Source organism: Periophthalmus magnuspinnatus, chromosome 19, assembly GCF_009829125.3.
Source record: "Periophthalmus magnuspinnatus isolate fPerMag1 chromosome 19, fPerMag1.2.pri, whole genome shotgun sequence".
NCBI lineage: Eukaryota > Metazoa > Chordata > Actinopteri > Gobiiformes > Gobiidae > Periophthalmus > Periophthalmus magnuspinnatus.
This window is the reverse complement of record NC_047144.1, coordinates 1499821-1527705: the sequence shown is the minus strand read 5'-3', so window position 1 is coordinate 1527705 and position 27885 is coordinate 1499821. Positions and strand designations below refer to the sequence as shown.

At 45.1% G+C, this 27885-nt stretch overlaps 2 protein-coding genes across 3 annotated transcripts in view; both read right to left on the bottom strand.

Moving 5' to 3' along the window:
- The window catches only part of LOC117387594 (NACHT, LRR and PYD domains-containing protein 1a allele 5-like), a 769741-nt gene extending 756864 nt beyond the window's left edge, over nucleotides 1–12877 (bottom strand). Inside the window, exons 1-4 of the mRNA XM_055229714.1 lie at nucleotides 12839–12877; nucleotides 11658–11786; nucleotides 11489–11575; nucleotides 9319–9417 (exon numbers count right to left, since the gene is read on the bottom strand). Of these exons, the coding sequence (XP_055085689.1) occupies nucleotides 9319–9417; nucleotides 11489–11575; nucleotides 11658–11713 (242 nt within the window). The 5' untranslated portion in view covers nucleotides 11714–11786; nucleotides 12839–12877. The remainder of the gene's footprint in view (nucleotides 1–9318; nucleotides 9418–11488; nucleotides 11576–11657; nucleotides 11787–12838) is intronic.
- On the bottom strand, nucleotides 803–27637 carry LOC129456147 (NLR family CARD domain-containing protein 3-like). 2 transcript variants are annotated; one of them, XM_055229689.1, is made up of 13 exons: nucleotides 27447–27637; nucleotides 27278–27364; nucleotides 26062–26160; nucleotides 25918–25987; nucleotides 25613–25817; nucleotides 23728–25525; nucleotides 19130–19303; nucleotides 18798–18971; nucleotides 6659–6832; nucleotides 6098–6265; nucleotides 5870–6034; nucleotides 4187–4233; nucleotides 803–1458 (listed from the first exon to the last, which is right to left on the bottom strand). In XM_055229689.1, exons 1-13 carry the CDS (start codon nucleotides 27587–27589, stop codon nucleotides 908–910), a joined length of 3855 nt encoding a protein of 1284 aa, XP_055085664.1. In that variant the 5' UTR covers nucleotides 27590–27637; the 3' UTR covers nucleotides 803–907. The 2 variants fall into 2 exon arrangements, with proteins under 2 accessions (XP_055085664.1, XP_055085665.1); XM_055229690.1 differs by lacking the exons at nucleotides 803–1458; nucleotides 4187–4233; nucleotides 5870–6034; nucleotides 6098–6265; nucleotides 6659–6832 and adding exons at nucleotides 16871–17815; nucleotides 18464–18510.
- Between the last annotated feature and the right edge of the window lie 248 nt (nucleotides 27638–27885).

Sequence of the window (27885 nt, the reverse complement as noted above, 5' to 3'; positions counted from 1 at the left end):
TAACGAGTGGTTATTTCAGTTAACGTTGCTCTTCTATCAGCTTGAATCACTCGGCCCATTCTCCTCTGACCTCCAGCATCAACAAGGCGTTTTCGCCCACAGGACTGCCGCATACTGGATGTTTTTCCCTTTTCACACCATTCTTTGTAAACCCTAGAAATGGTTGTGCGTGAAAATCCCAGTAACTGAGCAGATTGTGAAATACTCAGACCGGCCCGTCTGGCACCAACAACCATGCCACGCTCAAAATTGCTTAAATCACCTTTCTTTCCCATTCTGACATTCAGTTTGGAGTTCAGGAGATTGTTTTGACCAGGACCACACCCCTAAATGCATTGAAGCAACTGCCATGTGATTGATTGATTAGATAATTGCATCAAGGAGAAATTGAACAGTTGTTCCCAATAATCCTTTAGGTGAGTATAAAGTCTCTCCTGAGATCACCTCTCTATCATCCGCTTCTCCCTCCTCCTCTCTGTCCTTTTGTCTTGTCCACTTTTCTTTCTATCTTCACCCCATTCCTCTCTCTCCTCCTTTAACACTTTTTTCTCTCTTGCTTATTTGAGCTTAACAAAAATTTACAAATACAAACAGAAAAGGAATGACTGATTGTTGAACAAAATTCAGCTCAAATTTTTATCAGAATCACCACATTTGAAGCTTTATTAGATCTGAAATTCTGAAACAAATACTTTTACTTTTAACTCTTTAAGTACATTTACAACAGGTAATTTAATACTTTTACTCAAGTAGATGTATTCATTTGATACAACTACTACCACGACTTGTGTCTCCTGTTTGTTTTTAAGAGGAAATAAAACATTATAAAATAAATCTCTGGTCAAATGAAGTCAAAATAAAATCAACATTTACAAAGTGATTTTTCTACAGATGTGACTGTTGTATTTTACACAGAGGAGGGTGAGTCTGTCGGACACAGAGACACTGAGGAGCCAAAGGAACGGAGCCAAAACCCAGGGATCAGAGGCTGAGTGAATGTGGTGTTGAAGGTGTGGAGGTGGGTCAGTTGGTCAGAGGAGACTGTGTAGAAGGACAGAGAGCCAGCAGGACAGTCCACAAACACTGAGACTGTCCCAGAAGAGGAGGACCAGGGCTGAGGGAGGGAGGTGCGTTTGTTATTATGCCAAACATAGAAACCAAGTTCAGAACAGAACAGACTCCAGGACTGATCATTCCATCCAAACAAACTGTCACTCTCTCCTTTCCTTCTGATTCCTCTGTAAGACACTGATATCTCAACCCTTCCCCTCCACTTGACCTCCCAGTAACAGTGACCAGTCAGACCAGTGGAACACAGAATCTGTTCCCAGGTCTCAAATCTGTCCTGATGATCTGGATATGGCTGCTCCTCTGTCACATGTGTCACCTTCTTGTTGTTGTCAGACAGTTTGAGTTTTCTGTGAGCTGTGTTTGGATCCAGAGTGAGATCACAGAAATCTGATGGAGAGAAGACACAACACAGCAGCAGTTAGTCCCATGTGGAGACACACATTTAATTATAGTTTAATATGGGTCAATCTATTCATGAAAGATGGATTTAAAGTCAATTATTTATGATTAATGTATTTTTATTCTGATGATTTTATTTGTGAATCATGTCAGTCTTATATTTGGCTCATGTTTCTTTTGCATCAGCTCTATATTTCCTTTAGTTTCAGAGCCTCACATCTATTTCAGATTCTTTTCAGTGTAAAACTTGAGTTTGTTGCTGCAGTGACAAAGTGCAGCTCCAGTCTCTGACGTCACTCCACACATTCCTACACTCCTCTGTGCTCCATGACACAGACTTTCTCCTTTAAAATGTCTCTATATGAAGGAGAGGAGAACAGGGGATTGGTTTAAATCCACTGTCTCCAGAAGAATGAAGATCACTGTTGTACATGTTTTGGCAGGGACCTCAACGACAGTATCTCTGGACATGGAGACTGGCTCTGGGGACATGGAATGTCACCTCGCTGGGGGGGAGGAGCTGGAGCTTGTGCGGGAGGTTGAGCGTTACCGGTTAGATATAGTTGGCTTCACCTCCACGCACAGCTTGGGCTCTGGAACCCAACTCCTTGAGAGGGGCTGGACTCTCCATTTCTCTGGCGTTGCCCGCGGGGAGCGGCGGCGAGCTGGTGTGGGCTTGCTCATTGCCCCACAGCTCAGCCACCACAATTGTTCTCCTGGGGGACGTCAATGCCCATGTGGGTAACGACAGTGACACTTGGAGGGGCGTGAATGGGAGGAACGGCCTCCCCGATCTGAGTGGTGTTTTGTTATTGGACTTCTGTGCTAGTCACAGTTTGTCCATAACAAACACCATGTTCAAGCACAAGGGTGTCCATCAGTGCACGTGGCATCAGGACACTCTAGGTCGGAGGTCGATGATCGACTTTGTTGTCGTGTCATCTGACCTCTGGCCGAGGTGGAGGAGGACTATCGGACGGCCTCAAAGAGATTCTGGCAAACCGTCCGACGCCTCAGGACGGGGAAGCAGTGTTTCACCAACACTGTTTACAGTGCGGGTGGAGAGCTGCTGACCTCGACTGGGGATGTTGTCGGGCAGTGGAAGGAATACTTTGAGGATCTCCTCAATCCCCCTGTCACGTCTTCCGAGGAGGAAGCAGAGATTGGGGACTAGGGATAGGCGGACTCGTCCATCAACCCGGCTGAAGTCACTGAGGTGGTTGGTGAGATCCTCGGTGGCAAGGCTCCGGGGGTGGATGAGATCCGTCCTGAGTACCTCAAGTCTCTGAATGTTGGCTGACACATTTCTGCAACATCGCGTGGCAGTTGGGGACAGTACCTGTAAAAGTCCAGACCGGGGTGGTGGTCCCTCTGTATAAGAAGGGGGACCGGAGGGTATGTTCCATTTACAGGGGAATCACACTCCTCAGCCTTCCCGGTAAGGTCTACTCCAGGGTACTGGAGAGGAGAATCCGACCGATAGTCGAACCTCGGAATCAGGAGGAGCAGTGTGGTTTTTGTCCCGGTCGTGGAACACTGGACCAGCTCTATACTCTCCATCGGGTCCTCGAGGGTTCATGGGAGTTTGCCCAACCAGTCTACATGTGTTTTGTGGATCTGGAGAAGGCATTCGACCGTGTCCCTCGTGGTGTCCTTTGGGGGGTGCTCTGGGAGTATGGGGTCCGGGGCTCTTTGCTAAGGGCTGTCCGGTCCCTGTATGACCGGAGCAGGAGCTGTGTTCGCATTGCCGGCAGTAAGTCAGACCTGTTCCCGGTGCATGTTGTACACCACCAAGGCTGCTCTTTGTCACCGATTCTGTTCATTATATTTATGGACAGAATTTTTAGGTGCAGGCACGGGCCGGAGGGGGCCTGGTTTGGGAACCACAGGATCTCATCTCTGCTGTTTGCAGATGATGTTGTCCTGATGCTTCTTCGAGCCAGGACCTGCAGCACTGGGGCGGTTTGCAGCCGAGTGTGAAGCGGCTGGGATGAGAATCAGCTCCTCCAAATCCGAGGCCATGGTGCTCAACCGGAAAAAGGTGATTTGCCCTCTCTGGGTGGGTGGTCAGTCTCTGCCTCAAGTGGAGGAGTTCAAGTATCTCGGGGTCTTGTTCACGAGTGAGGGAAGGATGGAGCATGAGATTGGCAGGCGGATCGGTGCAGTGTCTGCAGTGATGCAGTTGCTGTATCGGTCCGTTGTGGTGAAGAAATAGCTGAGTCCAAAGGCAAAGCTCTCGATTTACCTCAATCTACGTTCCTACCCTCACCTATGGTCATGAGCTCTGGGTAATGACCGAAAGGACAATGTCGCGGATACAAGCGGCTGAAATGGGTTTCCTCCGCAGAGTGGCCGGACGCACCCTTAGGGATAGGGTGAGGAGCTCGGTCACACGGGAGGAGCTCAGAGTAGAGCCGCTGCTCCTACACATTGAGAGGAGCCAGTTGAGGTGGCTCGGACATCTGCTCAGGATGCCTCCTGGACGCCTCCTTAGGGAGGCGTTCTGGGCATGTCCCACCGGGAGGAGGCCCCGGGGAAGACCCAGGACACACTGATGGGATTATGTCTCTCTGGCCTGAGAACGCCTTGGGGTCCCACCGGAGGAGCTGGAGGACGTGTCCGGGGTGAGGGAAGTCTGGGAATCCCTGCTTAGACTGCTGCCCCTGCGACCCGGCCCCGGATAAGCGGAAGAAAATGGATGGATGGATGGACTTACACTTTCTGAGTCCTGGTGTTAACCTCACAGCTCCAGCATAGTCCAGTCTGAAACACACGACATCAGACTGAAACACTTGATGTTTTTTTAAATGTCAGTTTCAGTTATTTGTGATGTTTCAGCTCTAAAGCAGTGATTTGAATTGTCCACATGTTTGTCTCCTCCTCTCCTTTATATTCTCCATGTTCACTGCTGCTTTATTTTGTCTTTGGAAATACATTTGACTTTATAGACTCAGGTCAAAGTTCATATCTCTGCTCAGACTCTAATGACCAACCCTCTGCTTTTTAAAGTCCTAGATTATGTAAAAGTGACTCTGTGAGCTCCATGTTATAATGATGTTTCCTCCTCAAAAACAAACTGGACTTGTGTTTTGTTTCATTCACAGGTTTGAGGAATCATTTATTATTAGTCTCCAAAGCTCAAAATGCTCTGTTCCACCTTGTGATGTCATGAGGTGGTACTGATTTAATTTAATAGCACATTTGACCTTTAGTTCTGTAGAAATTGAAAATTCCAGGACTAAAATGATCCAAATGATTCTAGTTTAGTTAAAAACACAGTGAAGCACTTCCTGTATCACCAGATGATGACATCACTAGGTGGAACAGAGTGTTTTCAGTTTGAGAGAAGAACTCAGCCTAAATCTGCAGGTTTGTGTGTTAAACATGTGCGAATGAAACAAAACACAACTCCAGGTCTGTTTGTGATGAGGAAACAACATTAGAACAGATGAGAGAATAGTGTAATATGGGCCTTTAAAGTCCTGAGAATGATGAACACACCACATTCACACTCATCATAAACTGGTTCTTTCAGCACATGGGGCATGAAGGACACAGACTCTCCAGTAGTTTTTGTGTTGAATGGACAGTTCTACTGCTCCTGATTTGAGGAAAAGTCCACTTTAAGTCACTCTTAGTGACTGCATGCTGCAGCGCTCACAGGCCCCAGGAAACATGAGCACGTTTCTCCTGTGTGGGCCTCTGGCTCCCTGTCAGCTTCAGGACTGACTTTAAGATTCTCTTTGGAACTACATTTCACACTGGACATGAGGATTAGAGCCCTGTTGTACAGACAGATGGAGCTCAGACTTGTCTCTGTCACTTTTTAAATGATCCACAAAGACCCAGGAATCAGTGAGAAACAGCCGCTAAAGTCTTCAAACCCAGAGTGGAGAAATAAATAAGTGAATATGTGCGCGGGGAGTTAGCCATGGAGTTTTCAGCTCTGTAAACACAGGACAAGCACAGGACTTAGGTGTATGTATGTATATATCTCCTCATCCTCAACACCCACGTGCACAGGGTAGAGACCCAGTCCTGTCAGAACCCCACCCTGAGTCCTGCACAGTGGACCCTCAGATCCAGACTGAGACCAGGAGAAGGACCAGGTCTAAACCCAAGATCCAGGACAGACCTCAAGTATAAATATTATAAATTATAAAATTATAAATTATAAATACTACTATTAATGAACTTTGTGCAAGTTTTCGATTCTTCTGAGGTCCAGTCCAGACACAGATATGATCCATAAACCAGGTCCAACATCCTTGAACAATGCAGATGGAGCTGGGAGTCGCCTGAGGGTTGGTGGTTCCTCTGCCTTTGTGCCTAAAGGCCTCACCTCCAGTGTGCTGCTGTGTGTGTGGTTGTGCCTTTGACAGACAGGGGGCGCTCTCACCTGACAGACAGCAGGGGGCGCTGGTCCTGTAGAGCGGTCAGGAGCTTGGCTGAGGGTCCTGGATGGTTGTAGCTCAGGTCTAACTCTCTCAGGTGGGAGGGGGCGGAGCTCAGAGCTGAGGCCAGAGCAGCCCCGCCCCTCTGTGAGACCAGACATCCAGACAGCCTAAAGACACAGCATTACACTCATGTGGACAAGGGGGCAGAGTGCATCATGGGAGCATCTCACCTGAGCGTCTCCAGTCTGCAGGGGGCGCTCTTCAGTCCAGAACACAGCAGCTCCACTCCTGAGTCCTGGAGGTCGTTGTGACTGAGATCCAGGTGTGTGAGACTGGAGGAGCTGAGGACTGAGGCCAGAGACCCACAGCTGTGAGGGGACAGTCCACAGAGGGACAGACTGAGGAGACAGAGGGACATTAGAGACTAGAACCACCACACAAGAGTTTAAGCCTCAGCCTGTGGGGCCGGTGCTTGTTTGACTTCAGACATGAGAGATGTGAGAGGGGTGTGGCTGAAGGGAGCGGCTGCTCCTCTCACATGTCTCCATCTGACACAGAGCGACTCTGCTGTGTCTCTGTGAGGAGCGGTCAGTGACCCACCCTTCCTGTGGGGTGAGTCATTAGTTTCTGCTCTTGGGGCTCTTGGGAGATTTCAGAGCCCCACTCCACCCCTGCATTTAACCCAAAATGAGTCAAATAAAAATTCACATCTCACTTTTATCAAATGGTATTTTCCAATGCAAGGACGAATAAGTTATGAAATAATAGTGAGTAATATTAACCCCTCTGACCTCAGCTGTTCCAGTTTACAGTGAGGACTCATCAGACCAACAGACAACATCTCCAGCCCTGAGTCCTTCAAGTCGTTGAGACTGAGATCCAGGACTCTCAGGCTAGAGGACTCAGAGCTGAGGACTGAGAACAGAGCTTCACAGCTTCTCTCTGACAGGTTACAGCTGCTCAGTCTAGAGAGAGAAAACATTGTTTATGTAGAAGTTGAATCAAACCATCCTCTGTTAAACAAATGTTACTCACAGAGCTTTGTTGGAGGCCTTGACCACTGGCAGCAGCCTCAGGAGAGCCTCCTCTGAAGCACAGTATTTCCTCAGCTCAAAGTGGTTCAGATCTTCTTCTGATGACAGTAAGATGAAGGCCAAAGCTGACCACTGAGCAGGAGACAGTCCACTTTTAGACAGATGTCCTGAACTCAGGTACCATTGGATTTGCTTCAACAGAGAACGCTCATTCAGTTCATTCAGACAGTGGAGCAGGTTGATCCTCTTCTCTGCTGACATATCCTCACATAGCTTCTTCTTGATGTACTCAGCTGTTTTGTGACTGGTCCGGGAGCTGTTTCCTGTCTGTTTCAGTAGGCCTTGTAGAAGACTATGATTGGTCGAAAGTGAAAGACCCAGGAGAAAGCGGAGGAGAAGGTCCAGATGTCCATTTGGACTCTGTAAGGCCTGGTCCACAGCAGAGCGATAGAAGGATGACTCAGGGTCTGGACTCTCAGAGGAGGCAAAGAAGACCTCTGAATCTAAATAATCGTCAGAGTACCATTCCGATCCAAAGAAGGAGTCCCATGTCCCCTCAGTCTCATAACACTTCAATTTTGGACTCTCATAAGAGTGTGGTAGGTCCAGCAGGTTCTCCCCAGAACTGAAGAACCTCTGATAGACGTGAAGAGCAGCCAGAAACTCCTGCACACTCAGATGGATAAAGCAGTAGACCTTGTCCTGGTACAGGCTTGGTTCCTGTCTAAAGACCTGTGTGAACACTCCAGAGTACACTGAGGCCATTGCAGCGTCCAGTCCACACTCGCTCAGGTCACTCTCGTAGAAGATCAACTTTCCTTTCTGCAGCTGCTCAAAGGCCAGTTTTCCCAGAGACTCCACCATCTTCTTGGTTTCTAGACTCCAGTATGGATCTGTTTCAGACCCTCCTTCATACTTGATGTTCTTGAGTTTGGCCTGAACCACCAGGAAGTGGATGTACATCTGAGTCAGGGTCCTGGGCAGCTCTTGTCTCTCTCTGCTTTTCAACACATGCTCCAGGACTTTCGCAGCAATCCAGCAGAAGATTGGCATGTAGCACATGATGTGGAGGCTTCTGGATGTCTTGATGTGGAAGATTATTGCATCGGCCTCGTCCCTGAACCTCTTCCTGAAGTACTGCTCCTTCTGTGGGTCGGTGAACCCTCTGACCTCTGTCACCATGGAAACGCACCATGCAGGGATCAGATTGGCCGCCGCAGGTCGTGTGGTTATCCAGAGGCGAGCAGAGGGAAGCAGGCTCCCCCTGATGAGGTTTATCAGCAGCACATGTAGTGAGGCGGACTCTGTGGGGTCGGTCAGGGCCTTGGTCTGAGTGAAGTCCAGAGGAAGTCTGCACTCGTCCAGACCGTCAAAGATGAAGAGCACCTGGAGGTCTTCAAAGCTGCAGAGTTCTGTTTGTGTTTGACTAAAGAAGTGATGAACAAGTGTCACCAAGCTGAAGCTTCTCTCCTTCAGCACATTGAGTGCTCTGAAAGTGAAGGGGAACAGCAGCTGTATGTCCTGGTTGGCTTTGCCTTCAGCCCAGTCCAGACTGAACTTCTGAGTGAGCACTGTTTTCCCGATGCCAGCCACTCCCTTTGTAAGCACTGTTCTGATTGGTCCATGTGTGTGAGCTGGGCCTTTAAACATGTCTTCACATGTGATGGGTGTCTCTGCTGGGTCTGGTTTCCTGGAGGCTGTTTCCATGTGTCTGACCTCATGTTCCTGGTTGACCTCTGAAGACCCTCCCTCTGTGATGTAGAGCTCTGTGTAGATCTGATTCAGAAGGGTGGGGTTTCCTGCTTTAGCGATGCCCTCATACACACACTCAAACTTCTGCTGCAGGTTAGACTTCAGTTTACGCTGACAAACTCCAGAATAACTCTCTGAATGAAAACAACAGATACAGGCCTGAGTCTCAGAGAATATAAAACGACTGTGAGCACCTTGTTAAATGTGTTAAATGGTCCTACTGCTCCACAGACGCTCAGCCAGCTCCTTCTGCTTCATCCTCCTCAGGAAGTTCAGTGTGATCTTCAGAACAGCCTCACTGCTGCTCCTCTGCTCTTCATCCTCATCCTTCACGGGCTCTAAGCATTCTGGGTAATCTGTACTCAGAACCTTGTGGAGCTTCTTCAGCTCCTTCTGGACAAAAGTGATGATGTCCTCCTCCAGAAGCTGAACAGACACATTATAAACAACACAAATGCAGTCAGTGTCAGATCTGTGTGGAACAAGTTCTCATTCATCTGAACATTTACTAACTTTAGTGACAGACCTTAAATATGGAGTCCAGCTGTGTCTGATGGTGCTGACCACTGGAGACCTCTGGACCCTGCTGCTCCACTCTGTGAGAGAGACTCATCAAACACTTATGTTCATTTCAATTGTTTTATTCAATAGTTGTTTAAACTCACGGCTCTGTGGAAAACGTAGGTGGATGTTTCATAGACCAGTCACTCCTGAGGGACTCACAGATGGGACCAGGTTCAGATGGAGGATGTTTCTGGTGGATCCTGAGACACAGAAGAAAACACACTTCAGTCACACTGACTCTTCTTAACACTTGTGACTGCAAAGTCCATTAAAACAGCTGGAGCTGGTAAAAGTAAATAAAGAAAACCCCTGTGTCCATGTGTGCTGAGTGAGTGATGAGTGTGTGGTGTAAGTGGATGTTGAACAGTTTTATTACGTCTGGTCCAAAAGCAGGACACTTGTTTTATGAATGAAATGTTAGTAACTTATATGTGATAATGTTTGGTGATATGGTCATGTTTCCATCTACTTTTAGATTCTGTAAACTGTTACATCAACCTGCCCAGGGACGACAGGTGGAAATGATCATTTTCTGCTCTAACCTGGTACAATGCATCTTTCCTTTTGGTCAGTGTTTAGTGACACTGTCCCTGTATGAATAAAAAACATCCCATACAGAGCAGCACAGTAAAGCCCTCTCTACTCCAAAACACAGGACTTCTGCCAGTGTGGGCCCTGGACAACTAAGACACATCCACACATTCAAAAATAAAACAATTACAAGAAAAGACCAGAGAAAGTCAAGCATTTCAAACTGTTCACATCCAGACAAACATGAGCAATGCAGCATGAACAAGTCTCTCCATGGACCAGCACCAAAGAACATCTGACATGAGCCACATGAACCATCTCACATAAGGAGGACCTCAGGGACCCAACTCCTGATGGAGTCATTCTGTAGACCTGGTTAAGTCCTGGTCTAGTCCTGGTTTAGTCCTGGTTTAGTCCAGGTTTAGTTCCTTCCTGAAGATGTGAGACAGGCCTCTGCTCTGACAGTGTTTAAATCCAGGCTCAAACGGTTCTGTTTATCTGTGCATATGACTGAGAGGTTTTATTCAGCTCTACACTTTTATTATGATTATTTATGTTTTGTTTGTTTTGTGAGTTTAATGTCTTTCTTAATCTGTAAAGCTCTTTGAATGACTTTGTGTATGAATTGTGTTATAATAAACTTATCTATTTGTTTGAGCCATGACAGTTTTATCTGAATTATTAAAGTCAGTTGCTGTTGAAAGAAGTTTGTCAACCTGGAAAAAGGTGGTTTGCCCTCTCTGGGTGGGTGGTGAGTCTCTGCCCCAAGTGGAGGAGTTCAAGTATCTCGGGGTCTTGTTCACGAGTGAGGGAAGGATGGAGCGGGAGATTGACAGGCGGATCGGTGCAGCGTCTGCAGTGATGCGGTCGCTGTATCGGTCCGTTGTGGTGAAGAAGGAGCTGAGCCCAAAGGCAAAGCTCTCGATTTACCGGTCAATCTACGTTCCTACCCTCACCTATGGTCATGAGCTCTGGGTAATGACCGAAAGGACAAGATCGCGGATACAAGCGGCCGAAATGGGCTTCCTCCGCAGAGTGGCCGGGCGCACCCTTAGGGATAGGGTGAGGAGCTCGGTCACACGGGAGGAGCTCGGAGTAGAGCCGCTGCTCCTACATGTTGAGAGGAACCAGTTGAGGTGGCTCGGACATCTGCTCAGGATGCCTCCTGGACGCCTCCCTAGGGAGGTGTTCTGGGCATGTCCCACCGGGAGGAGGCCCCGGGGAAGACCCAGGACACGCTGGAGGGACTATGTCTCTCTGGCCTGAGAACGCCTTGGGATCCCACCGGAGGAGCTGGAGGACATGTCTGGGGTGAGGGAAGTCTGGGAGTCCCTGTTTAGACTGCTGCCCCCGCGACCCAGCCCCGGATAAGCGGAAGAAAATGGATGGATGGATGGAAGTTTGTCGACCCTTGTCTCTTTTCAGACTCCATTTTAATTCCAGTTTCAAATCAAAAGTGTCTCTGTTGGAGAAACACAGTGGTTAAAGTCATGTGACTTGAGCAGGTCCAGCGGGTGATGGGCCTGGACTAGGGTCTCATAGAAGGACTTTTGTAGGACAAAGACATAAGTGTGTTGCATTTCCTGCTGCTGAGACGAGCATGAAGTTCCTCCTCACAGTCACAGAGGTCATCTGCAGCTCTTACACTTATGTTGAGTTTAATAAAAAACAAGTCATCCATATCATTCTAAAAAGGCTGTGAACATAAAGTCCTGACATTATGAGGTGAGTCTGACTTACTCTGGACCATGTTCTCTTTTAAATGTTATCCATCGTTTTGTAGAGTCCTCACTCTTGAATGAGACGGCGCTGGCCCCAGGAGCAGGTCTGTGGACACAGATGGAGCAGTGGCTTTAGTCTGAGCTCTGACATGGAGAACAGTGGTGGAGTGTTAGTGATCCTCTCTTACCTGTGAGCTTTTATAGAGGGAGGGGCTCCGTCCTCTCTGGTCTCTCTCTGATCCATGCTCAGTCCAGGTTCATGTGATCTCAGACCCTCAGGAGGAGCCGACGCATGAAGCCACTGCAAAAAGTCCACTCTAAAATCAAACATATACCTGCAATGTAACTCTATTGGGTTTATGTTTAATTTCTGTGTAAATGTGTTGTTCTACTGGTGGAGCCACAGATGAATGGTTTTGTTTCACATCAGTAACACATCAGTGCTGCACTGTGGAAGTCGACACATGACATTCCTGCCATGATCCTTGTGTTCAATACTTTTATTACTATGAAATTAAACTGTATATTTTGGAACTTTATATAACCACGTAAATCCAGACAATATTTTCTACGACTCAAGAAGATCTCACAGCCAGATTTATCAGAAATAGAGAGAGAGAGAAAAAAAAAATACTACTTAACACGTAATTAAATATTAAATCATTAGAAATGAAAAACCCACGGAATGAATTAAAAGGCACAACTAAAACCAAAGAGGGTCTCATTTTAGTTAAATCCACAACCCAAAAGTCCAAATCACTGCCAGATGATTAAAGCAAATCTTCATAAATATGTGTGAAATAAAAGTCATTTAAATCCACTGGAAAAAAAAAAAAAAAACAATAACTAAATCAGTATTAAACCAGGTCTAAACCAGGTCTAAAGTTTAGAACTAAACCAGGACTAAACCAGGACTAAACCAGGACTAAACCAGGACTAAACCAGGTCTAATTTCAGCACTGAACCAGGACTACACCCACTGTTGAATCTGATCAAACTGGTCAAACCTGAGGCCACACCTCAATAGGTCCAATTATGAGTGAACAAAACTATGATAAATGTGGATGTAAAATGGACACAAACCAAAGTCAAACAGAAAATATATTCAACTGTGATAAAAGAGTCAAATAGTGGATTAAGAAACATATTTGACTGTAAAAAGAAATGCAACATTATCTGAAGTTATAATGACACAAACAGACCAATAACCAGGAAATATACCAGGACTAACTCCGGACTAAACTAAATCTGTATTAAACCAGGTCTAAAGTTTAGAACTAAACCAGGACTAAACCAGGACTAAACCAGGACTAAACCAGGTCGAAACCAGTACTAAACCCATGGTTGAATAAAATCAAACTAGTGAAACCTGAGCAGATCTGAAGAGTCCAAAGTGTCTCTGAGAAAAGTGCGCGGCTGAAGAGGCTGGTTGTTCATTCATCCTGGAGTGGCTCAGATCTGCTCCTCTATTGGCTCAGTCTAGGTGGGCGGGGCTTTTCACAGGTGAGTGACAGGAGGCTGCCCCTGAGCTCTGTGTCTGTGTAGACCTCATTTAGACTGACACACCTGAAATGAGCAGTTAGGACACAAATATGGAGGAGAGGACTAAAGCAGGTCTAAACCAGGACTAAACCAGGACTAAACCAGGACTAAACCAGGACTAAACCAGGTCTAAACCAGGACTAAACCAGGACTAAACCAGGACTAAACCAGGACTAAACCAGGACTAAACCAGGACTAAACCAGGACTAAAGACAAACTCTCCATGATCTGTTTACTATTTAGATCCCTGTTTTCTACAACTGGGACCAGTTTAGTCCAATACTGAGACTTGAAACTACTGCATTTATAATTCATGTTCTGTTTAATAGTACATTGTTTTACTTGCACTACTGCATTTCTAAAGGTGTCACTAGTTTCTGGACCAGTGACTGTTCCACTGTTGATTCTGACACTTTCTGTTGGTTAAAACAGTTTTGATAAACCTGTGAGGCCACTGCTGTTGTGATTTAGGACTGTACAGACATTTAAAAATTGAATTGATTTCAAGTTCTATTAATAATGAATATGATGGAGGACACTCGTCCACTGCTCTGGAGGAAGACAAGTCAGACCTAAGACCTGCCCCGGCTCCTCATGGGTCGGTCTATGGTTCGTCATGTAGCCATCCCACGGGCTGAAACCGAGAGCCGCCTGGAGCTGAGATATAACACATGAACACCACACTCACAGACACTCTGTCCAATCGTGTGGACATGTCCACTGTGATAGTGCACATGAGCTCCACTCACATTAAACTACAACAGTCCCAGGTGACGGAGAGTCTGAACTGAGAATTGTCTACTGTCAACTGAAAGATTATCTCGAGGGCCATGACATCCTGGAAGTGTTTCAGTCTGGCTTCAGATCAAGGAACAGTACTGAGACCACATTACTGAGGGTTTTTAATGACATTTTTGTGGCTACTGATTGTGGACATAGTGTCATTTTGGTACTTTTAGATCTGACTGCGGCGTTTGACACAGTGGACCTCCAGATCCTCCTGTCACAACTGCAGCATTCTGTTGGTATACAAGGGCTTGCACTCGAATGGTTTAAGTCCTACCTAACAGATAGACAATTCTGTGTTCACATTGCGTCCACTGAATCCTCTGCTGCTGCCCCTCTCACTTGTGGAGTACCCCAAGGCTCCATTCTTGGGCCACTTCTCTTCTCTTTGTATCTCCTCCCTCTCGGGTCAATTTTTCGCAAGCATGGCATTTCATTTCATTTTTACGTGGATGATGCACAAATTTACATGCCACTTAAGAAGGAAAATTCCTACAGTGCTAAAACTCTCAGAGACTGTGTTGAGGAAATCAAAAATTGGATGTCTTTAAACTTGTTGTTCTTAAAAGACAAAAAACTGAAATTGTAGTGTTTGGGCCTAGTGAAGCAAACACCTTTAGTACTGATCTTGGCGCTCTTGCTCAATATGTGAAACCTCTGGTGACAAATCTTGGTGTGAGGCTGGATAATGATTTAAAACTTGATGTCCAGATTAGCGCTGTTGTCAAAACTAGCTTTTTTCAAATTCGTCAACTCGCGAAAGTCAAACCTGTCCTGTCACAGCATCATTTTGAGATTTTAATTCATGCTTTTATCACCAATCGTTTGGATTATTGTAATGCTCTTTATATTGGTCTGAACCACACTTCTCTTGCATGTCTCCAACTTGTTCAAAACGCAGCTTCTTGCCTTTTAACTGGTACAAAAAAACGGGAACACATTACTCCTGTTTTGATGTCCCTACATTGACTCCTGTCTCTTATCGTATTGATTTTAAAATTCTTTTGTTTGTCTTTAAATGCCTCCATGGCCTCGCTCCACACTATCTGTCCGACCTGCTTCAACCCTCTGCTCCTGCTCACTCAGGTCTGCAGATCATTCACTCTTAGTGGTCCCAAAAATGAGGAGGAAACTTCAAGGGGACCGGGCATTCTCTGTGGCTGGTCCCAAACTGTGGAATGCGTTGCCCCTGCACCTTAGACAGGCTGAGTCACTCTCTACTTTTAAATCAGCTCTTAAAACGCACTTTTTCTCTTTAGCTTTTCATTGATATGTTGAATGAAAAGCTCTTCCCACTCCTTTTTGGGCAATCGGAGATACTCTTTTTTTGTGTGTGTGTTTTGCTTGTCTGTTTTTGTTTATTTTTCCTTGTCTCTTGTATCATTGTGTTGATTGATATCGATTGTGGCAGCCTAGGCTATGCAAAGAGAAAAGATGTCCATTTGCCCAAGACAAATAATTAAAAAAAAATAAAAAATTGATATGTTGACTTTTATAGTATACAGTGTGTAGTTATTTATTTGTATGTCTGTCATTTATCTGTGTTTTTAAAATGTCTGTTGTGTACTGCACTCTGGTCAACTCTGTTGTTTTTAAAGTGCATTAGAAATAAAGTTGGATTGGATTGGAATAAATACAAATACAAATAAGGGCATGGACAAAGTTTAAAAAATATGCTTAAAAATACAACAAAATATGTAGAGGTAGAAAATATATACAACGGTAGGATCAGAACAACAAACTGCAAACGTGGCTTATTAAAGTGACCGGTGTTATTAAGTGTCCAGTTTTATGCAAATATTATAAACTGTTCATGAGACAAACAGCAGAGGGGAAGAAACTGTTCTTATGACGAGAGGTTCTGGTCCCAATGGTCCATGGCCAGGGTGAGAAGTGTCAGCTGCTATACGGCCTGCTCGCCCCCGTGTCCTGGAGACGTACAGGTCCTGTAGAGATGGAAGGAGCAGCCAATCACCTTCTCAGCAGAGGCACAATGCGCTGCAGTCTCTGTCTGTCCCTGGCAGTGGCCCCAGTGAACCACACAGTGATGGAGGAGGTGGGGATGGACTCAATGATCATGAACATCCTGTGCTGGGCTTTCTTGATGAGGGAGCTGATTGTCAACTCAGGAAGCGGAAAGAGTCCACAGTGGTGATGGGGGAGTCCGTCAGGGTGAGGGGAGGCAGGGGGGCTGTGACTTTCCTGAAGTCCATGATCATCTCCACTGTCTTCTGGTTGTTGAGCTCCAGGTTGTTGCTGTTGCACCAGGATACCAGCCGGTCCACCTCCCTTCTGTAGGCAGACTCATCGCCGTTCCAGATGAGTCCGATCAGGGTGGTGTCGTCCGCAAACTTAAACAGTTTGACTTAGTCGTGGCTGGAGGTGCAGCAGTTGGTGTACAGGGAGAAGAGCAGGGGAGAAAGTACATAGCCCTGTGGAGTCCTGTGCTGATAGTCTGATTGTCCGAGACATTCTTCCCCAGCCGCACGCGCTGCCTCCGGTCCGTCAGGAATTCAGTGATCCACCTGCAGGTGGGGTCTTCTGCTGTTGTAGCCCATCCGCCTCAAGGTTGTGCATGTTGTGGCTTCACAAATGCTTTGCTGCATTCCTCGGTTGTAACTAGTGGTTATTTCAGTCAACGTTGCTCTTCTATCAGCTTGAATCACTTGGCACATTCTCCTCTGACCTCTAGCATCAACAAGGCATTTTCGCCCACAGGACTGCCGCATACTGGATGTTTTTTCCTTTTCACACCATTCTTTGTAAACCCTAGAAATGGTTGTGCGTGAAAATTCCAGAAACTGAGCAGATTGTGAAATACTCAGACCGGCCCGTCTGGCACCAACAACCAGGCCACGCTCAAAATTACTTAAATCACCTTTCTTTCCCATTCTGACATTCAGTTTGGAGTTCAGGAGATTGTCTTGACCAGGACCACACCCCTAAATGCACTGAAGCAACTGCCATGTGATTGATTGATTAGATAATTGCATTATGGAGAAACTGAACAGGTCCTAATAATCCTTAGGTGAGTGTATAAAATCAACAGAGAAGTTGTCTTGAATCAAAAAGTCTGGTTTATTGAATCAATTGTGCACAATCATCAAAGAGCTGTTGTCCCGAGCAGTATCATGTCGCCCTCAGCTCACAAATGTAAACACACACAGAGTATTTATACCATCAAAACAATAGTACCAGTTTAGTCTAATCAGCGTGGCTGAAGGCTGCTAGATGCACAAACAAGAGATACATAACAACAGATGGTATTACGAAGGTTAGGTCAAAAAGCTCCATGACAATACAAATAAATAATAATAAATACTACTACTACTACTACTACTACATGACCTGTTTGTGCAGTTTGTCTTTGAGAGGAAATAAAACATAAAATAAATCTCTTGTCAAATTAAGTCAAAATAAAACCAAAATTTACAAAGTGATTTTTCTACAGACTTGACTGTTGTATTTTACACAGAGGAGGGTGAGTCTGTCGGACACAGAGACACTGAGGAGTCACAATAACGGAGTGTAAACCCAGGGAACAGAGTCTGAGTGAATGTGGTGTTGAAGGTGTGGAGGTGGGTCAGTTGGTCAGAGGAGACTGTGTAGAAGGACAGAGAGCCATCAGGACAGTCCACAAACACTGAGACTGTCCCAGAAGAGGAGGGCCAGGGCTGAGGGAGTCGGGTGTGTTTGTTATTATGCCAAACAGAGAAACCACCGTCAGAACAGAACAGACTCCAGGACTGATCATTCCATCCAAACAAACTGTCACTGTGTCCTTTCCTTCTGATTCCTTTGTAAGACACTGATATATAAACACTTCCACTCCACTGGACCTCCCAGTAACAGTGACCAGTCAGACCAGTGGAACACAGAATCTGAGGGAAGTAGTCAAATCTGTCCTGATGATCTGGATACGGCTGCTCCTCTGTCACATGTGTCATCTTCTTGTTGTTGTCAGACAATCTGAGTTTTCTGTGAGCTGTGTTTGGATCCAGAGTGAGATCACAGAAATCTGATGGAGAGAAGACACAACACAGCAGCAGTTAGTCCCATGTGGAGACACACATTTAATTATAGTTTAATATGGGTCAATCTATTCATGAAAGATGGATTTAAAGTCAATTATTTATGATGAATGTATTTTTATTCTGATGATTTTATTTGTGAATCATGTCTTATATTTGGCTCATGTTTCTTTTGCTTCAGCTCTATATTTCCTTTAGTTTCAGAGCCTCACATCTATTTCAGATTCTTTTCAGTGTAAAACTTGAGTTTGTTGCTGCAGTGACAAAGTGCAGCTCCAGTCTCTGACGTCACTCCACACATTCCTACACTCCTCTGTGCTCCATGACACAGACTTTCTCCTTTAAAATGTCTCTATATGAAGGAGAGGAGAACAGGGGATTGGTTTAAATCCACTGTCTCCAGAAGAAGAATGAAGATCACTGTTGTGTTTGAGCTGAAACATGAGTGCAGTTACACAGCTCCAGACTGGACTCTTCAGGATCTGCTTTAAGAAGAACTCTGGATTCAGTCATGGACACAGCTGTGGACCTCACAGTCTGAGGCCACACAACAATATATATTCTATGTGAGGTCCTTGGACCATTTTATCCATTTAAATAAGTGTCTGTTTCAAATGGAGTTTCTCAAAACTTACACTTTCTGAGTCCTGGTGTTAACCACTGAGCTCCAGCATGGTCCAGTCTGAAACACAAGACATCAGACTGAAACACGCGACATCAGACTGAAACACGCGACATCAGACTGAAACACGCGACATCAGACTGAAACACACGACATCAGACTGAAACACACGACATCAGACTGAAACACACGACATCAGACTGAAACACACGACATCAGACTGAAACACATGACAAACATGAGGCTCTATGAGGCATGCTTATTCTGACTCTAAAACTTTGCACACATCCTGCTTACATGTTTGGTCAGTGATAGTCTCTTTCTGTCTATACTGAAGTTGTCCAAACCTGAGAGTGTCCAGTGCGCAGTGGGGGTCCTCCTGTAGAGCAGACAGGAGCTTTACTGCTGTGTCTCCTGGATGGTTGTAGCTGAGGTCCAGTTCTCTCAGATGGGAGGGGTTGGACCTCAGAGCTGAGGCCAGAGAAGCACAGCCTTCCTCTGAGACCAAACAACCTGACAGTCTGAGGACACATTTTATTGGAATCGGTCAATTCATTAATAACATACAACCGGATCAGGCAAAAACTCCCATATCTTTGTTACTTTTATCAAATGTTATATTCCAATACAACTACCAGCAGGTTACATAATAATAGTGAGTAATATTAACGGATCTGACCTGAGCTGTTCCAATTTACAGTGAGGACTCTTCAGACCAACAGACAACATCTCCAGCCCTGAGTCCTTCAAGTCATTGAGACTGAGATCCAGGACTCTCAGACTAGAGGACTGGGAGCTGAGGACTGAGGACAGAGCTTCACAGCTTCTTTCTGACAGGTTACAGCTGCTCAGACTGGAGAGAGAAAACATTGTTCATGTAGAAGAAGGAAGATGACACCAGTGTGTGTGGCCGGCTATCTCTCTCTCTGAATGTTTATTGTGTTTTTCCTGTTTCTGGATGTTTTCACACTAAAAGTCAACTCAGTGCTGGTCTATGATCGCCAAACCCTGCTTGATTTACAAACACCATTTCAAAATCTGGTGAATCATGACTTTAATGGGCAAAAGACATGCCCTCCTCCCCTCTCTGATGTCCCAGCTTACCTGCTCCGTGTCCCACCGACTACACCTTTACGCAGAGGACACAAGCACTGAGGAAAACGCAGTAGAAGGCTGATTAAGCTAAAGGCTGTCTCTGATGGACTTTCTGGAATATTTGGATCCGTCACTTCACCGTCTTGTTTGTAGGCACTCCTTGGACCCTACTGAACCATGTGTCATTCCGGTGGTCGGTGCCTCTCAACCAGTCTGCCGTTCCAATGTTCACGTCTCCCGGCGCGGAGTAAACTTCCACAACCTACAGCCGCTTCTCCGAGCCCCAGGGACGGCTAAAGCTACAGAGTGTGCTGCTAGATCGCTAGCCAACAAAACGTTCATTTTAAAGGACTTCTTCATGTCAAACAAGTTGGATTTTCTATGCGTCACTGAAACCTGGATACCTGTTGGTGAGTCCAGCGCTCTTTGTGACCTTTTACCTTCTGACTGCTCCTACTTTAATTCCCCTCGAACAACTGGTCGCGGGAGAGGAATTGCAACTATGTACAAAAGTAAATATACATGTAAACGAGTCGCATGGCGAGACACTTACTCCAGTTTTGAGATGAACCTCTTTGAATTAGGTTCTGTCCAGCCAATATTGCGGTTATATATAGACCGCCCAAATACAACAAACACTTTATGGGAGACTTTTCGGACTTCTTAGCTGGACTTATGCCTAAGTATGACCGTGTCTTGATCCTAGGTGATTTAAATGTTCATGTTTGTTGTCCAAATAATCCGCTGGCCAAGGAGTTTTTAAACCTCATTGACTCGTTTAATCTTATACAATGTGTGACTGTTCCAACACAAGAACACGGACATACTCTTGATTTGGTTTTAACACATGGTTTTACTCTCTCTAGCCTAAATGTCCTTGATGCATCTTTTTCTGATCACAATCCTGTCGTTTTTGACATTGAGTTATCGTGCTACATAGAGAAGTCGCGCGCTCCAGCCAAGCGCTGTCGCATTGTAAACTCCTCCGCCGCTGCTGCATTTGGTGCTGCATTTAATCAATTCATGACTATTCAACCAATATCAGATGGTTTTAATGCAGATGTGGATTCTCTCTTGTTATGCTTTGACTCGAACTGTCAAATTGTTTTGGACATGGTAGCCCCCGTGAAAATAAGGCACTCCAAACGTATCCAGGAACCTTGGCTGAATGACTTTACGTGCGCGGCTAGACGAGAAACTAGGAAAGCTGAGCGCAAATGGAAACGTGACAAGTTAGAAGTGTCATTTCAGTCACTTAGAGACAGTTGGCGGTCTTATCAGAGAATAGTGAAATCTGTTAAAACAAAGTATTTTTCAGGTATCATTGTGTCCAATTATAATATGTTTTGTTTAAAACTGTAAACTGTGAACTTAATGCTCTACAGTCTGTCTGTGTTGAGCCCACTGTTGAAATGTGTGACAGTTTCCTTAACTTCTTTGTCTGTAAAGTTCAAAACACCAGAGCTCTTATTAGTCCTCCTCTGTATAATCCCCCTGCTCTTGTCATGCCTCCTGATGTTTTTGATCGCTTTGAATGTGTTGCTTTGTTAACTTTAAAAGAAACTGTTGATAGCTTGAAGCCTTCTGGGTCCCCCCATGATCCAGTTCCACTTCGAATGTTTAAAGAGGTTTTTCCTATTGTTTCTCAGCATGTGCTCAATATAGTCAATTGTAGCCTATTAAAAGGGGCGGTACCTAGGAGTTTTAAGCTTGCTGTAGTGCAGCCTCTTCTTAAAAAGCCTGGTCTTGATGCCGCTGACATGGGAAATTTTAGACCCATATCAAAGCTTCCTTTTATTTCAAAAATCTTAGAAAAGATGGTCTACTGTCAGCTGAAAGATTATCTCGAGGGCCATGACATCCTGGAAGTGTTTCAGTCTGGCTTCAGACCTAGGCACAGTACTGAGACCGCATTACTGAGGGTTTTTAATGACATTTTTGTGGCTACTGATTGTGGACATAGTGTCATTTTGGTACTTCTAGACCTAACTGTGGCGTTTGACACAGTAGACCTCCAGATCCTCCTGTCACAACTGCAGCATTCTGTTGGTATACAAGGGCGTGCACTTGAATGGTTTAAGTCCTACCTAACAGATAGACAATTCTGTGTCCACATTGCATCCACTGAATCCTCTGCTGCTGCCCCTCTCACTTGTGGAGTACCTCAAGGCTCCATTCTTGGGCCACTTCTCTTCTCTTTGTATCTCCTCCCTCTCGGGTCAATTTTTTCGCAAGCATGACATTTCATTTCATTTTTATGCAGATGATGCACAAATTTACATGCCACTTAAGCAGGAAAATTCCTACAGTGCTAAAACTCTCAGAGACTGTGTTGAGGAAATAAAAAATTGGATGTCTTTAAACTTGTTGTTCTTAAAAGACAAAAAACTGAAATTGTAGTGTTTGGGCCTAGTGAAGCAAACACCTTAAGTACTGATCTTGGCGCTCTTGCTCAATATGTGAAACCTCTGGTGACAAATCTTGGTGTGAGGCTGGATAATGATTTAAAACTTGATGTCCAGATTAGCGCTGTTGTCAAAACTAGCTTTTTTCAAATTCGTCAACTCGCGAAAGTCAAACCTGTCCTGTCACAGCATCATTTTGAGATTTTAATTCATGCTTTTATCACCAATCGTTTGGATTATTGTAATGCTCTTTATATTGGTCTGAACCACACTTCTCTCACACGTCTCCAACTTGTTCAAAACGCAACTTCTTGCCTTTTAACTGGTACAAAAAAACAGGAACACATTACTCCTGTTTTGATGTCCCTACATTGGCTCCCTGTCTCTTATCGTATTGGTTTTAAAATTCTTTTGTTTGTCTTTAAATGCCTCCATGGCCTCGCTCCACACTAGAGGTAAGATCTTAAGCCCAAGTCCGAGCCCGAGCCTAAAATGTCAATGATTACGTTCGGGTCGGGTCGGGCCGGGCTTCTCTCTACCTGACTTTTTAAAAATATATATGTTTATAAAAATGTATACTAAAACGATATGTGGATACTAAACTTAGGAATACTTGTTATAAAAAAAAAATAATTTGGATAAAACAGAGAAGGCGCTGTAAGGTAATTGCTATTTAACTACTAAACAGGAGCCGCAGAGCCAGAGCACACTCTGCGCACGTGAACGCCCCCTCTTCCCCTCCGCAAGTCCGCATCTATTTTGACCTGGTATCCCCGATATGGAGCAGCAAGAAGTAAAGGATAAACTAAAGACAGGGGAACTGAAAAGGCAAACACGCACCGGCAAGAGTGAGGTGTGGAAATGCTTCAAATTGATTGTTGAAAATGCTACAGAAACCTGCGTTGGCTTCGCTGAATGTAGTCAATGTGGCGCTTTGCTTTCATACGAGAGCAAAAAGACTGGCACCTCGACACTGAGCAGGCATTTAAACAGCTGTACTGGCAAAAGTGATGATCGTCAAACATCTATATTATCATTTGTCCCAACGACCGCATCTCTTCGCGCTAAGCAGGACATCACAGTCAAGTGCGTGGACTTTTGCTGTCAGGACCTTAGACCATTTTCAGTAGTTAGTGGAGAAGGTTTTTTATTAGTAGGCTTATTTTTACGCATGTTTAACTTTGTTTGGTTCTTTATTTTTTTTTATTTATCCTCACAAATAAAATATGAAATTTCGGGTTTGCTTCGGGCTCGGGCCTGCAAATCAAGTTAATTGGTCGGGCTCGGGCTGGGTCGGGCTTTAATACCCGTGGGCCTGGGTCGGGTCGGGCTGGATTTTTTAGGCCCGATCTTACCTCTACTCCACACTATCTGTCCGACCTGCTTCAACCCTCTGCTCCTGCTCACTCAGGTCTGCAGATCATTCACTCTTAGTGGTCCCCAAAATGAGGAGGAAACTTTGAGGAGACCGGGCATTCTCTGTGGCTGGTCCCAAACTGTGGAACGCGTTGCCCCTGCACCTTAGACAGGCTGAGTCACTCTCAGCTTTTAAAATGCACTTTTTCTCTTTAGCTTTTCATTGATATGTTGACTTTTATAGTGTACAGTTTGTAGTTATTTATTTGTATGTCTGTCATTTATCTGTGTTTTTAAAATGTCTGTTGTGTACTGCACTCTGGTCAACTCTGTTGTTTTTAAAGTGCATTAGAAATAAAGATGGATTGGATTGGGATAGAACTTGAATAAAACCATCCTCTGTTAAATAAATGTTACTCACAGAGCTTTGTTGGAGGCCTTGACCACTGGCAGAAGCCTCAGGAGAGCCTCCTCTGTACCAGAGTATTTCTTCAGCTCAAACTGCTCCAGATCTTCTTCTGATGACAGTAAGATGAAGGCCAGAGCTGACCACTGAGCAGGAGACAGTTTAGCTTTAGACAAATGTCCTGAACTGAGGTATTGTTGGATCTGTTCCACCAGAGAATGCTCATTCAGTTCATTCAGACAGTGGAACAGGTTGATGCTCCTCTCTGCAGACACATCCTCACTCAGCTTCTTCTTGATGTACTCACTTGTTTCCTGATTGGTCTTGGAGCTCTTTTCTGTCGGTGTCAGTAGACCTTGTAGGAGGCTCTGATTGGTGGAAAGTGAAAGACCCAAGAGGAAACGGAGGAACAGATCCAAGTGTCCATTTGGACTCTGTAAGGCCTGGTCCACAGCTGACTCATGAAGATATTTTACATCAGATATCAGATTAAACTTTGTACATTTCTGCGTTTTTGATGAGAGCAGGTTGATCCCAGTGTTGATGAAGGTCTGATGGACATGAAGAGCAGCCAGAAACTCCTGCACACTCAGATGGATGAAGCAGTAGACCTTGTCCTGGTACAGGCCTGGCTCCTCTCTAAAGACCTGTGTGAACACTCCAGAGTACACTGAGGCCGCTGCAGCATCCAGTCCACACTCGCTCAGATCACACTCATAGAAGATGAGGTTTCCTTTCTGGAGCTGCTCAAAGGCCAGTTTTCCCAGAGACTTCACCATCTTCCTGGTCTCTGGACTCCAGTGTGGGTCTGTCTCAGATCCTCCTTCATACTTGATGTTCTTGACTTTGGCCTGAACCACCAGGAAGTGGATGTACATCTGAGTCAGGGTCTTGGGCAGCTCTTCTCTCTCTCTGCTTTTCAACAAATGCTCCAGGACTGTGGCAGTGATCCAGCAGAAGATTGGCATGTAGCACATGATGTGGAGGCTTCTGGACGTCTTGATGTGGGAGATTATTGTGTTGGCCTTGTCTCTGAACCTCTTCCTGAAGTACAGCTCCTTCTGTGGGTCGGTGAACCCTCTGACCTCTGTCACCATGGAGACGCACTCAGCAGGGATCAGATTGGCCGCCGCAGGTCGTGTGGTTATCCAGAGGCGAGCGGAGGGAAGCAGGCTCCCCCTGATGAGGTTTACCAGCAGCACGTGCAGTGAGGTGGACTCTGTGGGGTCGGTCAGGGCCTTGGTTTTGGTGAAGTCCAGAGGAAGTCTGCACTCGTCCAGACCGTCAAAGATGAAGAGCACCTGGAGGTCTTCAAAGCTGCAGAGTTCTGTTTGTGTTTGACTAAAGAAGTGATGGACAAGTGTCACCAAGCTGAAGCTTCTCTCCTTCAGCACATTGAGTGCTCTGAAAGTGAACGGGAACAGCAGCTGTATGTCCTGGTTGGCTTTGCCTTCAGCCCAGTCCAGACTGAACTTCTGAGTGAGCACTGTTTTCCCGATGCCAGCCACTCCCTTTGTCAGCACTGTTCTGATTGGTCCATGTGTGTGAGCTGGGCCTTTAAACATGTCTTCACATGTGATGACTGTCTCTGCTGGGCCTGGTTTCCTGGAGGCTGTTTCCATGTGTCTGACCTCATGTTCCTGGTTGACCTCTGAAGACCCTCCCTCTGTGATGTAGAGCTCTGTGTAGATCTGATTCAGAAGGGTGGGGTTTCCTGCTTTAGCGATGCCCTCAAACACACACTCAAACTTCTGCTGCAGGTTAGTCTTCAGTTTACGTTGATAATCTCCAGAATAACTCCCTGAATAACTCCCTGAATGAAGACAACAGATACAGGCCTGAGTCTCAGAGAATATACAACGACTGTGAGCACCTTGTTAAATGTGTTAAATGGTCCTACTGCTCCACAGACGCTCAGCCAGCTCCTTCTGCTTCATCCTCCTCAGGAAGTTCAGTGTGATCTTCAGAACAGCCTCACTGCTGCTCCTCTGCTCTTCATCCTCATCCTTCACAGACTCTAAGCATTCTGGGTAATCTGTACTCAGAACCTTGTGGAGCTTCTTCAGCTCCTTCTGGACAAAAGTGAAGATGTCCTCCTCCAGAAGCTGAACAGACACATTATAAACAACACAAATGCAGTCAGTGTCAGATCTGTGTGGAACAAGTTCTCATTCATCTGAACATTTACAAACTTTAGTGACAGACCTTAAATATGGAGTCCAGCTGTGTCTGATGGTGCTGACCACTGGAGACCTCTGGACCCTGCTGCTCCACTCTGTGAGAGAGACTCATCAAACACTTACCGTATTTTCATTTTTATTGTTTTATTCAATAGTTGTTTAAACTCACGGCTCTGTGGTAAAACCAATTGGTGGTCTCATAGAGCGGTCACTCCTGAGGGACTCACAGATGGGACCAGGTTCAGATGGAGGATGTTTCTGGTGGATCCTGAGACACAGAAGAAAACACACTTCAGTCACAGTGACTCTTCTTAACACTTGTGACTGCACAGTCCATTAAAACAGCTGGAGCTGGTAAAAGTAAATAAAGAAAACCCCTGTGTCCATGTGTGCTGAGTGAGTGATGAGTGTGTGGTGTAAGTGGAGGTTGAACAGTTTTATTACGTCTGGTCCAAAAGCAGGACACTTGTTTTATGAATGAAATGTGAGTAACTTATATGTGATAATGTTTGGTGATATGGTCATGTTTCCATCTACTTTTAGATTCTGTAAACTGTTACATCAACCTGCCCAGGGACGACAGGTGGAAATGATCATTTTCTGCTCTAACCTGGTACAATGCATCTTTCCTTTTGGTCAGTGTTTAGTGACACTGTCCCTGTATGAATAAAAAACATCCCATACAGAGCAGCACAGTAAAGCCCTCTCTACTCCAAAACACAGGACTTCTGCCAGTGTGGGCCCTGGACAACTAAGACACATCCACACATTCAAAAATAAAACTATTACAAGAAAAGACCAGAGAAAGTCAAGCATTTCAAACTGTTCACATCCAGACAAACATGAGCAATGCAGCATGAACAAGTCTCTCCATGGACCAGCACCAAAGAACATCTGACATGAGCCACATGAACCATCTCACATAAGGAGGACACAGGGACCCAACTCCTGATGGAGTCATTCTGTAGACCTGATTTAGTTCTGGTTTAGTTCTGGTTTTTATCTGAATTATTAAAGTTTGTTGTTTTCCGACTTTTCCTGAAAGAAGTTTGTCGACTGTTGTCTCTTTTCAGACTCCATTTTAATTCCAGTTTCAAATCAAAAGTGTCTCTGTTGGAGAAACACAGTGGTTAAAGTCATGTGACTTGAGCAGGTCCAGCGGGTGATGGGCCTGGACTAGGATCTCATAGAAGGACTTTTGTAGGACAAAGACATAAGTGTGTTGCATTTCCTGCTGCTGAGACGAGCATGAAGTTCCTCCTCACAGTCACAGAGGTCATCTGCAGCTCTTACACTTATGTTGAGTTTAATAAAAAACAAGTCATCCATATTCTAAAAAGGCTGTGAACATAAAGTCCTGACATTATGAGGTGAGTCTGACTTACTTTGGACCATGTTCTCTTTTAAAATTAATCCCGTGTCCCATAGACTCATCACTCTTGAATGAGACGCCTCTGGCCTCAGGAGCAGGTCTGTGGACACAGATGGAGCAGTGGCTTTAGTCTGAGCTCTGACATGGAGAACAGTGGTGGAGTGTTAGTGATCCTCTCTTACCTGTGAGCTTTTATAGAGGGAGGGGCTCCGTCCTCTCTGGTCTCTCTCTGATCCATGCTCAGTCCAGGTTCATGTGATCTCAGACCCTCAGGAGGAGCCGACGCATGAAGCCACTGCAAAAAGTCCACTCTAAAGTCAAACATGTGTAAACATGTAAATACAGACAATATTTTCTATGGCTCAAGAAAACCTCATAACTAGATTTAGCAGAAACAAAGAGAAATAATAAAGACACTTAAAATGTAATGAAATATTCAATAATTAGAAATGAAAAAGCCACAGAATGAATCAAATCACATGAGCAAAAAAAGAGAAAGTCTCATTTTAGTTGAATCCACAACACAAAAGTCCAAATCACTGCCTGAAGACGAAATAAAAGTCATTTAAAACCACTGAAAACCACAATTATGTTTATTATTAAAAAGATCTAAAACTATGG